Source organism: Mizuhopecten yessoensis, unplaced genomic scaffold (assembly GCF_002113885.1).
Source record: "Mizuhopecten yessoensis strain PY_sf001 unplaced genomic scaffold, ASM211388v2 scaffold401, whole genome shotgun sequence".
Taxonomy (NCBI): Eukaryota; Metazoa; Mollusca; class Bivalvia; order Pectinida; family Pectinidae; genus Mizuhopecten; species Mizuhopecten yessoensis.
The window spans coordinates 160,684-175,969 of record NW_018403528.1 but is presented as its reverse complement, the minus strand read 5'-3'; the positions used below and the strand labels follow the sequence as shown (position 1 = coordinate 175,969).

Genomic DNA, 15,286 nt, shown 5'->3' with positions numbered 1-15,286 from the left:
CCCCCCCACCCCACCCTCTCTACGTACGAACTAATGTGTAAATACTGCATTTTTATCCGGCATTTATTTATTAGTAATTAATTACGTTTGTTTTTCACTGAACTCGGGTGCTGCCCTTTTTTTCTAAGCTTAAAGCATAATAGGTTATTTATATCATAGGTCTATTGAAAAAAATTAGCACTGGGTATAGTAATGATAATGGTGCGCATCATTAGAAGAAGTGATGGAAATCTAATTTGTAGATAAGGTCAAAGGTGCAAACCAAAAACATTCAAATGTGGTATCGTTTTACCTGTTGCAGTTACAACATTGCTATGATTGAACGCCTACAGGAAGAACTGCTCTGATAATATCCAGAGGCCATGTTTAATTATACACTCATGTCTTCTTAGCCACAAATCATGGAATTGATTTATATTGTTGTAAGTTACAGATATTCCTCGAAACTGTACAGAGACAATTAATTCTTGTCTCAAAACTAAAACAATAAACAAAAATTAACGATAAGACAAATAACAAGTTATCTTTCTATCTCATCTGTGCTTAAATATTCCGTCTTTGCGTATTGCAGAGTTATCTTGTCTTGGGAGCAGGGATTGATTGTTACGTCACTTGTTTGTGAGAATAACGGCATCAATTTTTGAGAAAACGACGTAATTTTCTCACACAGACCAATGACGTAACAATCAATACCTGCTCCCAAGAGAAGATAACTCTGCAATAAGCAAAGACGGAATACCGACTGCAAGCTGAAGTATATGCATTAAGAAATGAGGGATCAGGTCAATCACAGGCTGTTGACGAAATAAGTCATGAAAGATTGAATTTTTAAAAAAAAAATACTCCATGTCAATAATTGATATTATCAACGACTTAGAGATTCAATGCCTGATATACACTTTCTTTCACGTAAATTGAAGCCTTTCTAGTAGGCCCAGTAAACTAAATGTGAACTCCTTAAACATAAACACGAGAGCCGGGTAACATGTATGTTATATTTGGTGATTCTGGGTCATTAGAGTAATTAATGTCATATACTGAAGAAATATTGGACATTTCATTTAAACAACCACACAATGTTGGTACAAACGACAACAGCTCCAACTCAAAGGAAATAGGCCGATTTAATTCTTTGGTCCAGGAAAAATATTGTCAGTGCACTGGGGTTACATTTCCCTATTGCGAAGAGAACTCTATCTAAACAGGGTATATCATCAAGAAAACAAACATGTTTATTTTTCTAGTGCAGTAGCAGTGTGGTCATTCATAACAAGTTGCACATTCATAAAGCACGTGCCAAGGTGATACGACCAAGGTCAGGTAATAGAGAATATTTATGATAGCAGTTTGTTCATCAATCTTCTACTGTTTACAGCATATAACTTTCTTATATTTATTTGTATTATTTTTGGAGAGGTATAATACATGTGAAAATTATAAAAACTATAATGCATGTCTAAGCAATCTGCTTTTTTTTTTTTTTTTTTTTTAGCCGAATCGCCCTTCGCTCATGGTCCGTCGTCAGTCCATTGTCTGTTCGTCTTTAAAAATCCATTGTCCATTTATCTATAAACATTTCCTGTTATCGTCAATCGAAAGGGTTTTCATTTTCATGTGCCATAGTTGAGCACGATTTATTTTGGGTCTGATCGCGAAAACAAGATGGCCGGTAGGCAACCATGTTGGATTTGAAGAGTTTAATTTCTCAGGAAGCACTTGACAGATCTTTCTCAAATCTCATATGTAGACCTCCTCGTAGTATATTATATATTCTAACACGTATATTCTGATCTGCGATAGTATCATGATCAATCGTGTTAAGCTCCTCCCATCGAACTTCAGCCACGCCCCGTTTTAAACAAAACAATATGGCGTCAAGCTCGCCTCTTAGCGAAATCCCGCTGATACAGGCTAGTAGGCAACAGAACAGAAACGACCGATGAAATGTATTTGTTGAATGAACTAAAAAGTAAAAAAGTACACATTCCTTGTTCTTACCTACATTTATTACTGAAACGTTCGTTCCATCCGTGTGAAGGCATCTAGTTAGATCCGAAATCAAATCAAACATTTCACATGTGTCGCATGCATTTACACGAAAATCTTCAAACATCTATACAAATAATCACCGATTTTGTCGATAAGCACCGATTGGTATGCATACTGACATGGAAATGTAAGAACTTGTTCAATATTAATCCGAATGTGTCGTATAAACTTCGGTAACAGGACGTTCACGAACAATCCAAATATTCCGCCTCGTCAACATACAGATCGAGCTCTCGCCAGTATGGGCGGGGCTAAATGACCGACTTTTGAAAGCTTCTTTCCGATTGGTCAGTCCGCTGCAGAATGACACGTCGCCAGTTCAGGTCACAAAGTACTTTTGTACAAGGAAATACAATGTATCTAAACATATTAGCGTAGTATGTTAAGGTGTGTTAGAATGGGGATATTCCGTTATTTTTCGTGTCTATACTGGCGATTAGAACATGAACTTTGGTTTAAACTCTCGCCCTATCGGTCTCGAGTTCAAACACAAATTTCATATTCTAATCGCCAGTATTCCGTCTTTGCGTATTGCAGAGTTATCTTCTCTTTTGAGCAGGGATTGATTGTTACGTCATTGGTTTTGTGTGAGAAAATTACGTCGTTTTCTCAAAAATTGATGACGTTACTCTCACAAACAAATGACGTAACAATCAAAACCTGCTCTCAAGAGAAGATAACTCTGCAATACGCAAAGACGGAATAGCCACTCAAAACAACGTACTATCCCCTGAATATACATGTAATGCTTATATTGGACGAATGTGCAGGTTTATGAAGTTCAGTTTTTGAAGAACAGATCATCCACTACTTGATTTCAGTTGCCTATTTCAACGCTTTTTAGAACATATCATTTTATAGAGCAGGTTAAGTGTCTATATTTATATAATATAATATGATACATATATTTAAAACAAGACGGGGTTGTGTAACAATTTATTTTAATAGCAATGGTATAAATAGGATTTTTTTTTATATAAAACATATTTTTATGACCAAAACGATCGACGACAATTCTATCGATCATTAAAATACATACATATAAAAATAGAGTGGGATCAACCAATGCTGTATATCATTGAAATTTTGAGGAATATTTATGTTTGTGTGAATTCGCGAGAGAAACGATCGTGTAAGTTCGATTATCTCACGAGTATTTATTCAGACACGAATGAACAAACACATATAATGGTAGTTGTTCCTTTTGCGAACTAAAATTCCTACGAACATATCGTTAGGAGAACAATCTTGATAATAATTAAATTAAATGATTTGCATTATTGTTAATAATAATAATAAATAAAATAATATACAACATTTGATATAACGCCCTATCTAGCTTACATAAGCCACTCTAAAGCGCTTTACAGTACATAGATATACAATTTTATACAGTCAATACAATTAGCATGTATATTAATCAATATAATATTGAGGAATTTGCAGGAGCTGCCTTATCAAGCGCTAACTACTAGTCCTATGCCACCTGGCTTATACCTCCCTATGTGTGTAAGGCTGTATGTGTGCTGGAAATGTATTGTGTTCTGTTTGTATGGGGACCGTGCTTCCAACGGTATCATTTATAGTGCCACCTCACTTGAATTCTACAGCACAGATACCGCAACACCCACCCCAGACCATTTTATACTCCACCTGGGTTGTTGGAGTTGTGTGGGCAGGAGAAAAACACTTTCTCTAATATTCCATGCGTACGGCGACTTTGGGGATCGAACCCCGGCCGCCTGCTACGAAGGCCGGAGTGTTAACCACTCGACCAATCCGCCCATGATTAATGTCAAAGGCTTATAATTATTTCTGTATTCAACTTGAAGAAAATATGCTGAGTGACAGAGTGAAATATCTACTGAATTATTGTTAATATGATCTGGTAAATTATCAACAACAGATACCTTACATGTATTTGTCACAAGTATTTAATATCACCCATTACATATAAAGGACCATCACTCGAATGTCATTATCAGTATCTGGGATTGAAACTGATGTCGATTCTTGTGTGAAACAATTGATATTATACTTCATATAGTCATACAGGCTTTAGAAGCCGTAACTCATGATATTTATATAGCGAGAAGCACCTTCGAATATGATATATACAACTTTCTTGCACACGTATACAAATAGTATTAAAGGACCATTGCTCGAATGTCATTATCAGTTACTTGGATTGAAACTTATCTCGATTCTTCTGTGGAACAATTGATATTATACTTCATATAGTCATACAGGCTTAAGTAGTCGTAAATCTTGTATGGAACCATGTATGTAATATCTCATGTGGGTATTCATGTTATGCTAGCCGTAAATCCTATATACATAATAATTGTAAATAAAGCTGCATCGTCTAATGTACTATGTACAACTTCCTTACACAGGTACAGTAATAGTATGTATGGAACATCCTTCGAATGTCATTATCAGTAACTAGAATTGAAACTGATGTGGATTCTTAGTATGTTTTGCGTACATCACTATTTCTATATCCCGCATATATATAGGTTCATAATAACTGTAAATGTCACTTGTTTCAAGCTGGGTCTTCAAATATCTTTTTCGAGAACTTGCATTGAAACTGACGACGATACTCAGCATGCAGTCTGTCTAGCTTGCGGATTTGTGTAGTCCTCCATCTTTGTAGGAATCCAGCGCCTCTTTTGGATATTGCACCCAGAAATATGTGTTTTTATGTCATACAATCATTTATATCGATCTTTCTGAGGTACACAATATTCAAATGTCCTCACCATTTTTTGGGATAATGTTTGGTATGGAATCCAAGAAAAAAATGTGTACCTCACAAGTTGTCGTTCTCTATCGCCTTAGAAGCAATGTACCGATTCTTCTTAAAAGTTGTGTACTTGTTTTCTTACACCATTAGGGCATACGTGTTTATCCAAATTTATTAAATTTGTAGCAAATATGGCAGAACAATTGTCGAGATCGTAATGCCCTTTGCACATATCACATGACCAATATTCTACATGTGCCACCGGTGACTTAAACAATAGTCGCTCAACAATGTTCCGCAAAATCAACACAAGCCACATGAGATGTTTCTTCACATCTTTCTCTAGCCATAATAGCCACAGAATATGTCACATAACGGTTTCCAAGTCACTCTAAACTGAGCAACATATCCATGACGACTTCTTCACGACTGGCGAACTGTTTCGGACGATCACTGTCCCACCTCCTGTGGTGTCTAGCTTACTCTCGACGAGGTGGCTTTTTATGTCGGCTGCCATGGTCAGAAATAGAGTTTCGACATTTGTCGACGTTTTTGCACTGGTTTCCAAGTACAAAACACCCAGTTTATCAGCATATTCCTGAAAAATAATCACAAAATATGATACCGGTGTGCATTTTTTAACACCTGATTATCATTAATTCGAAGACGGGTGTACTTTCATGAATGTACAAAATAATTCAATAGAATTATCGACAGTATCTAAGTATTATCACACGTTTCTTGTTACGGTACGACAGAAGTTTACATATTTCCATTCAAAATATGTACGTTTGTCGTATTACTGTTTTGAAAGTTTCAGTAAAGTGGAACCTGGATAATCTCTAACCCCTTATCATAGGCGTTAATAACTGGGATCTTTTTGTAAAGACAAATGCCATCCTGTCAAAATAAATCAAGGGCTGGATAATGAGACAACCAGATAAGTGGTGACTGGATAATAGATAGTGAGGCAACATGATTGTTGGTGACTGGATAGTGACAAATCCAGATTAGTGGTGAGTGGATAGTGACAAAACCAGGTAAGTGGTGAGTGGGTAGTGACAAAACCAGATTAGTGGTGAGGGGATAGTGACAAAACCAGATAAGTGGTGAGTGGGTAGTGACAAAACCTGATTAGTGGTGAGTGGATAGTGACAAAACCAGATTAGTGGTGAGTGGATAGTGACAAAACCAGATTAGTGATGAATGGATAGTGACATAATCGGGTTAGTGATGGATAGATAGTGACATAATCGGGTTAGTGATGGATGGATAGTGACATAATCGGATTAGTGATGGATGGATAGTGACATAATCGGATTGGTGATGGATGGATAGTGACATAATCGGATTAGTGGTAACCTGGTACAGGATTGTGACTGTAGTAACATATCGGTCGCTAGGTTACGACTCGATTTATAACTCACCTTGCCCATTTCCCACGTCACCACCCGTTTACTGGTCATGTCTGATTTGTTCCCTACGAGAATAATGCTGTTATCTCGGCCTCTTTGTTTGTCAACCTCCTGGAGCCATTTTTCAACGTTTATGAATGAATCCTAATTCAACAGATAACATTATCAGCAAACTGTGTATTTAATATTGTACTGTAAATAATATGTTCATGAAACACACCGAGAATATTTCCGTGTTATTTCGAATTCGCAGAAAAGGTGATGGTGTGTTCAAATAGCTGGGAAATATCAAGCGGTATTTATTTGTTAACAAATAAAACCCTTAACTTTATTAATTTAACAATAACAATTATTAAACAAGTTTGAGGCAAATTGATAAACTAAAGATGTACATTACCCAAATTATAATTTACAATTGAGTAAAGGTTTATAAACTGTATATTTTGCTATGTTTGCTTCCTGTGTAAAATTCAAATTTCGGAAATTTGTTCCTTGACCAAAACCAGGGAGGTTTAATGTAGAAAGATATCGAACATATGAATGTAGACACCTACCATGTCAGTGACGTCATATACAAGCATAATGCCGTGCGCCCCTCGATAGAAAGATGACGTAATGCTTTTGAACCGGTCTTGTCCCGCCGTGTCCCACTGTTAAATAGAGCGTATTTCAGTATCCCACTGTTAAATAGAGCGTAATTCAGTGTCCCACTGTTAAATAGAGCGTATTTCAGTGTCCCTCTGTTAAATAGAGCATATTTCAGTGTCCCACAGTTAAATAGAGCGTATTTCAGTGTCCTACTGTTAAATGGGCGCATTTCAGTGTCCCACTGTTAAATAGAGCGTATGTCAGTGTCCCACTGTTAAATAGAGCGTATTTCGTTGTCCCGCTGTAAAATAGAGCGTATTTCAGTGTCCCACTGTTAAATAGAGCAGAGTTCAGTGTCCCACTGTTAAATGGGCGCATTTCAGTTTCCCACTGTTAAATAGAGCGTATTTCAGTGTCCTACTGTTAAATGGGCGCATTTCAGTGTCCCACTGTTAAATAGAACGTATGTCAGTGTCCCACTGTTAAATAGAGCGAATTTCAGTGTCCCACTGTTAAATAGAGCGCATTTCAGTGTCCCACTATTAAATAGAGCGTATTTCAGTGTCCCTCTGTTAAATAGAGCATATTTCAGTGTCCCTCTGTTAAATAGAGCGTATTTCAGTGTCCCGCTGTTAAATAGAGCGTATTTCAGTGTCCCTCTGTTAAATAGAGCATATTTCAGTGTCCCACAGTTAAATAGAGCGTATTTCAGTGTCCTACTGTTAAATGGGCGCATTTCAGTGTCCCACTGTTAAATAGAGCGTAATTCAGTGTCCCACTGTTTAATAGAGCGTATTTCAGTGTCCCACTGTTAAATAGAGCATATTTCAGTGTCCCACAGTTAAATAGAGCGTATTTCAGTGTCCTACTGTTAAATGGGCGCATTTCAGTGTCCCACTGTTAAATAGAGCATATTTCAGTGTCCCACTGTTAAATAGAGCGTATTTCAGTGTCCTACTGTTAAATGGGCGCATTTCAGTGTCCCACTATTAAATAGAGCGTATTTCAGTGTCCCACTGTTAAATAGAGCGTATTTCAGTGAAGACTTCCGTGAAAGTGAAAGAACTGTCCTTTATGGAGGAACGTTTACTTCTCAGAGTTATTGAGGGATAAAATATTGTCGGAGAATTTAATGAATGGTCCCAGTACGCCCTAAAGAGGTAGTAATTATATTGCTTATTGAGAAATATTGACGGACAAGAACTGGTATTGATCTGATAGTATATACACCGTTTAACTGGCTAGCTTTAATATATATCTGGATTGTAGCATTTCCCCGTTTTACTGGCTAGCTATAATATTTATTTGGCTTGTAGCATTTTCCCGTTTTACTGACTAGCTATAATATATATCTGGTTTGTAGCATTTTCCGGTTTTACTGACTAGCTATAATATATATCTGGTTTGTAGCATTTTCCCGTTTTACTGGCTAGCTATAACATATATCTGGTTTGTAGCATTTTCCCGTTTTACTGGCTAGCTTTAATATATATCTGGTTTGTATTTTCCCGCCGTTTTACTGGCTAACTATAATATATATCTGGTTTGTAGCATTTTCCCGTTTTACTGGCTAGCTATAATATATATCTGGTTTGAATTTTCCCCCCGTTTTACTTGCTAGCTATAATATATATCTGGTTTGTAGCATTTTCCGATTTACTGACAAGCTATAATATGTAGTTGTAGCATTAATCGAAGGAAAGATTAACAATTGATGTGCGATAATGTACCATTGAGTAACATTACATATTATTCTTTGACAAGAGAAAAGGACTTTCATCCTGCAGAACAAGAATAGCCTATCACTAACAGGACATTAAAAGCTCTGCAAAAACCCTATATATGTAAATAATACTCACTATATGTAATTGAACAATGTTGTTTTCAATGTTCACAGTTCGGATTTTCTGAAAAACAAATTATCAACTTTTGTAAATAATGTTAAAGAACTATATTGTTTTCAATGTACTGTTTAGTATTCAACTATCATAAGATCATATACTGTGATCGAGATATTTACTAGAGAACTGTTAAGTCCAAAGATGTTACATTATAAGATTGACTATGATTCTCCTAAAATTGTACAAGTATTAGAAGTATACACCAAACGTGTATTGATAATGCTTTATGCACGGCTATGTTCAGTTTTCATAGTCAGTTATGAAAATGCAACGTGAAGTTGAGCAATTATGATCAATCGAAACAATTTCTATACAAAAAAATGTGCACCAAAACAATTTACGAGGAAGTTCAGATTCTTTGTAAACGGAAAAAAAGAAACAAAATAGACGAAAACAAAAATAACATTAAAACTTACGAAGTCAACACCTATTGTTGCTATGTGGGTTTCTGAAAATACGTCATCCTACAAAAATGAAGGCGGAACATTTAATTTAGTGCTATTCTGTTTCATGGAGTCCATAAAAACATCGATACATAGACAGGTATTCGTGTTGTACAATGTTGTATGATTCTATAAAAATAGATATGAGGGTATATCTTGATGATTTGTTCACGTTCAAAGTATACAAAAAACAAACACTTACAAATAACTATCAAACAATAACTAATATGCACCACCTGTATGTATGTACCGCTTAATGTTAAATATGTGACTCCCTTTTCGCAAGATAATATACAACATTTATAATATACAACATTTATATAGCGCCCTATATAATTTGTAAAATTACTCTAATGCGCTTTACAATATATGGATAATAGTGATGGTTATAATTGTGAAAACGAAAAAAAAAAAAAAAAAGCTGACAATCACTTTTATACATTTAAGCAAGCAATGTGCACATAATTGAACAAATAAAAGGGTGGTATTTACATAACGTCTTTGCAAAGATTCTAAAATGCAGACGTGAAGAGGTGAGTTTTGATGTCCCTCTTGAACTTTGCCAGGGTATTGGACTTTCTAATTGCAGATGGTAAGCTATTCCACAACGTAACCGAAACCCTTCCAAAGCATCTGTTTCCGTAGGTCACAGTACGAGATTTTGGGACACACAACAAGTATTCTGACTCCGACCGTAGTGATCGTGACGGCTGACACAGGGTAACAAGCTCCTGTATAGGTACTGAGGAGCTGTTCCATTCAGTGCCTTGTATGTGTACACCAGAACTTTGTACTGCGACCTGTATCGTACAGGTAACCAGTGCAACGAATAGAGCACAGATGTCTTTTTACTATTTTCCTATCATAACGGACAATCATGTGTGACTTCCTGCTTCCTAGAACAATAACAACACACTGTAACCTAACCCTGGTGTTACTTACCGCGAACCGGAGTAGTAGGTTAGATTTCCCTACACCCGAGTCGCCTATCAGCAGGTACTTAAACAGATAGTCACTGCAAAAGAGAAAGTCATATTTTAAAAAAAATACTGATAAAAGATCAAAACGAATGAAATTATTTTGTAGTACACAATTATTTTGTTGTGTATGTGATGAGCCGATATGAAAACATCTTGAAACTATTTTTATAACATGATGCAGAAATGACGTCACGCTGCTTTTCGATATTATCCTTAAAATGAATAAATATTGTAAGGTCAGATAAGGAGTAAAATACTGTGTTTTAACATATATATGAACGCTTTTAGTAGAGAAAATTATCCATCTCATAATAGTTAGATATTGTGCTTATTTTTTTATTTATTTTTAAAGGTAAGAAGAACAATAGGTCTGGTAACTTCCTCTTCCCGTTATACAATTTAATGACAAGAGTTAAATAAAAACATGAAAACAAACCAACAGAAATTTAGAGGAACCTCTTAATTACAATACAGAACCTTCTGTAATACATTGTACAAGTACTTAATTCAGTTTTACTCGACTATAATATACCGTAAACGTAGCTTGTGAAACAGTGATCATAAGGAAGCCCTTTCGTGCCGACTCTAAAGGGATACTTTATGTACCCCGATAAAATGCCTTACATATATTATCACATTCAAAGGTAAAGTATTGTTAAACGACATCTTCCGAAATTGTCATTACAGAATACTTACAAGTTAGCCATGGTATTTTTGTAAAGTAACCGTTTTATTTGCGTATCGGTCTCGTTCTGTCCGTTTGTGTATGTAATGTAGGTATTAAATGTTTTGTCCGTGTTTATATACAGGCCTACAAAACCCCATGACATGGAAACTTCCAATGTTGAGTTGCATCATGACTCACGGCGGTAAACCTAAAATCCCGTTGTGACTGTAAACACTCTATCGCGTACACGTGTTTATGTGTGTAGAGGGCTCATTCCCCGAACACCAACTCTGGAAATTTGAAAGGAAGGTGTTTATATAGGAAATCCTTTGAAGTTTAGTTATAGCCTGTTTCAACTAAGAATGTCAACTCATTTTGTAGATATGATACTAAATTCAATGATAAAACGGATAAAAAATTACTATTCATACATATAACTGTAATACATATTTAATACAGCACTAAGTAATAGAAAATCATCATTAAATATTAATATTTACATTATATGAAATATTAAAATAACATTACATTATATGAAAAATAAAATTCCTTAATTTAAGCCACATTGATACTAATGTCAGCAATAAAATAAAGTTTCTATTCATACATTTAACAGTAATACACATTTAATACAGCACTAAAAGATAATTATTAAATATAAATATAAACAGTAAACCACTATAAATGAAGCTGATGTTTCTAGCACAAATCACATTTTCTATATATATCACTACAGTCTCTAGCATAAAACATTCTATCTAAGATGCAGAAGCTGTGATGTTGAATCGGCGTAGATCATTAGGTCGATAGCTCCAGTCTGATAACGGTCTTTTCGGCAATTCACACAAATCTGAAAATACAAGTTTAACTTATATATCAAAATAAATATATGTGATTCACATAAATTTGAAAAAAAAGTACAAGCTTAACTAAAACAATGACAAATTCTGAATACAAAATTCCCATTCACTGAGTAAAGAAGTTGATGTTTCCAAGTACAGAGCGAAATATGATAATTCTCCAAAATGTGCTGCTGTTTTTTACATTATCCATTTAACAGCTTGTGATCGGAACTCTAATAATAAATTTGTTTGATTCTGAAAACTATTCTAAATATCATTTTGCAATTATTAGCAGTTATTGTTAATCTGACTAGTTATCAGAAGTTGATTTACCTGTGCAATTTACCTGTACACCATTTCTGCAATAGACTTTAACTCACTATCATCACAACTGACCGTGTAAACATGTGTTTTTTTTAAGCACAGTAGGTGTTCAGGGAATCCACCGCGTAGATAAGGGAATTCAGGGAATCCACCCGCTGTTTATATATATGTGAAGTGTATCTTTGCCGTGCTATAGATATTTTACCTGTAACTGTCTTGTATGTTTCCTGTCATTGTCTTTAACGTGACTTTCATTATGCAAAGTCGCTTATTGGACAGTCAAAATGTTTAAAATATATCATACACCAGAACGAATAAATAACAACTATTTTAAACTATAACCGTTTTAAGGTAGGAAAAAACGAAAAAATTAAGTCTTATCACCAGACGAAACAAATATTGCATCTTTTCACGACAATCGCATTATTTACAGTTTATGATTTTCACATAATTCACTCGGTTAAAAGGTTCAGTATTCAAAGGTTCTTTAAACAATAAAACAGCACTCGTCATTTCACTTATGAGACAATGAGTGCAATGTTGATATGATGTCTTTGTAATGTTGATATGAAGTCGTACAGTGGTTTTGACTGGGGAGTCCCCCATCTGAACCTTTGGGCGAGACTAATATTATTTTTCCGCGTTTCGGATAATAGCGGGAAATATTTGTCCTGTATACACGGAGTATATGAGGGCAGTTGCTAGTCTTGTGCAGAGGTTGTGGCCAATCAGATTGAGGAACATGCTAAGGGTAGTTTACGGGTACGTGTATGTTCATTCGTGCTTCGCACCTCGCACGGCGTAGCACAGTTTAAAATAAAATTATAGAAGAATTTTATGTTTATGTGTGAGCATCGTCATATATGTTAGAAATTCCAGCATCTATTTTATGAAAAACCTTAAGCATTGTTGGGCTGGTACACCTCCTGTCGCGCCTTATATGGTTTTTAGGTTGGGTGGCGCGCTTGGTTTTATATTTGTATGGCGATGAACCATGCGAGGGTATATGTGTGAGGATTGTTTGTGTGTACGGTAAATGAAGTCAGAGTAGTTTTTGTTAATGCTTATTTATTATATTCATATTATATTTATAAGTCAAGCAGCTATTTGCTATTTAGGTGTTGTGTTATGTTTGCCTTGGTACGTATAAGGAGTATATAGAGGACTATAATGTTCCCATACCTTGGGTAGCAGTGTACAGTAACGTACGGTGGCCATGGGTGATATTTTTGTACAATGAATAACCCCTGTAATATAACATGTATCAAAACTTTAAAAAAAAAAAAAAAAAAAAAACCACTAAAATTGGCATATACATGATGAAATGGACTATATGGGTGCTATCCATGTTTATACCTTATGTTCAGGTGATAATTGGCAATGCCATCAAAAAGTATTCAGTATATATAAGATCATTTTAAGTTAAGGAATTTCCCCTTATAAAGGAATGTTCATAAAACTTGTGGCTATGAGAATGGTATCTGCCCCATCCTTTGCATTATCTCAATAAATTACATCACATCAGATATGTATTAAAAAAAAGTGAAAACGTCATAGTATGCAGATTATAGTGAAACATGTATGTTTATAAAGCTGACAGCCCAGTCGTTATGCAGAAAAAACATGTAAAATGTATCATCCGAACTACTCAAAATCGAACACTAGTGACTGACTTTGGGCCTGAAAGCAAAAATTATATATTCAGTTTCCTTTTATTTTCGGCATTTTATAAATTACTTTTCAGGCTTTTTAACTTCCAAAAAAATCGTTCATTTGTGCTTAACAAGAGCTAAAACATTTCAACCTTCGTCATATATGTACTTTCCCTCATGACATATTTCTTTTCTTAGGATTTTATATATACAGAGTTAAATGCAAAATCAGAAAATAAAGGAATGGTTAGGGATTATATATTTATCACAGGCACAGGATTATTTCACTGTTATTTCAAACATTTTCCTTATTCTTTTTTAAAAAAAAATATCAAAATATAAGGAGTCTCTTTTCAGTGATTTGTAGATGTTACAATTTTATGATTTGACCAAAAATATTGAAGCAAATCTACTATTATCTAAGAAAACATTCTTCTTACTTTTATTTTATTTGTACCAGTATAAAACTGATGACAGTTTTGTACTTCATGTAAATAACTTCTTTTATAATTCAAAAGTGGAAGAAAAGTGTCTTTCATCCGAAGGTGGGGCTACTTAACTACACAGAAAATTAAATTTAACAACCTTTTAATGAAATCACCGCGTTAATCGCAGAAAAAGGTAGTAAAGTGAAAGTAGAGTACATGGACAAAAGATAAAGTTTTACTTTCTTTTTTTCATAGCATGTTTTCTATGACTCTACTTGATGTGGAACAACAGTGGGCCTGCATAATTCATTATTGTATAAATGAAAGGCGTATCTATAAGTCTATATAACTGACTACTTTTGCAAGTACGAAAGAATAGATCTTGACCTAATTTGCCATAAAGCTTCCATTGATTATTGAGTTATAAATCAATATTATTGAATTCTTGGACAGTAGGATAGGGCCGTATAAGAAAATGGGATTAAATCTTTAAAAGAATAATTCTCAGGCATAGATGAAGGGATACTAAGCTAACTTGGCACGTGTTATCGCTGTACCAAGGGATTTAATGATATATAAAATATCGTTTGGCTCACTATGGAGATACATGTAATGGTGGGCCATACATTGGAAATGGGGGATAACGTTTAAAAGACGGGTAATTATTTTTGATCTAATTTGACAGGGAACGTCCTCTTTTCGGAAGTGATTTCGATGTTGTATGAATAAGGGTGTGGTTCTCTTGGAGACAAAATTGAAATGGGGGTTAAATATTGATTTAGCTTGGAGCGTCTCGGTGTAAAGATACTTTTTATAAATAAATGAATTAGGTCTTATGAGGACAGAGGTTGGGCACAATCGCGAAAACTAGGAAATCTTTAAACGACTCATGAACACGCAGTTAGTTTTCAAGTTAATATAAAATCCAAGATTGGCGGAGATAGTTTTGAAAATCTTAATTCAAATGTTCCTCCGGTGCAGTGACTCAGTGTTGTTATTTTCAGACTTATTCATAGAGAGTTCCACCCGTACTCTGTATTGTACTGCCTGAGACAGTTTAACTTCTCAACCTTCACCAACTATCCTGCTGTTGTGCTCTTCTCGTCCTCTGAATAGCTTCTGTAATTTTATGGGCTCATATAAATTTTGATATGGTATTATTGACTACCGTTATTTTCTAATTTTATCTGGTTACTGTTACTTAAAAGTTGCTTATATGTTTCTGTTCTGACATTGCCAAGCAAAGTT

The 15,286-nt window shown here is 35.0% G+C and overlaps 1 protein-coding gene across 1 annotated transcript; it reads right to left on the bottom strand.

The window, feature by feature from the left end:
• Positions 1–3,798: 3,798 nt before the first annotated feature.
• On the bottom strand, positions 3,799–11,053 carry LOC110447749 (GTP-binding protein YPTC1-like). The gene is made up of 7 exons (XM_021493645.1): positions 10,822–11,053; positions 10,088–10,160; positions 9,119–9,166; positions 8,661–8,708; positions 6,768–6,863; positions 6,226–6,357; positions 3,799–5,396 (listed from the first exon to the last, which is right to left on the bottom strand). Exons 1-7 carry the CDS (start codon positions 10,953–10,955, stop codon positions 5,190–5,192), a joined length of 738 nt encoding a protein of 245 aa, XP_021349320.1. The 5' UTR covers positions 10,956–11,053; the 3' UTR covers positions 3,799–5,189.
• Between the last annotated feature and the right edge of the window lie 4,233 nt (positions 11,054–15,286).

Bases quoted from the DNA above. Each gene is read 5' to 3' on its own strand.
- LOC110447749 (XM_021493645.1), bottom strand. From the start codon at position 10,955: ATGTCATGGGGTTTTGTAGGCCTGTATATAAACACGGACAAAACATTT. The intron at 6,864-8,660 runs GTGAGTATTATT...TCTATTTAACAG, and splicing joins ACATTGTTCAATTACATATA to TGGGACACGGCGGGACAAGA. The intron at 6,358-6,767 runs GTAGGTGTCTAC...CTGTTGAATTAG, and splicing joins TATATGACGTCACTGACATG to GATTCATTCATAAACGTTGA.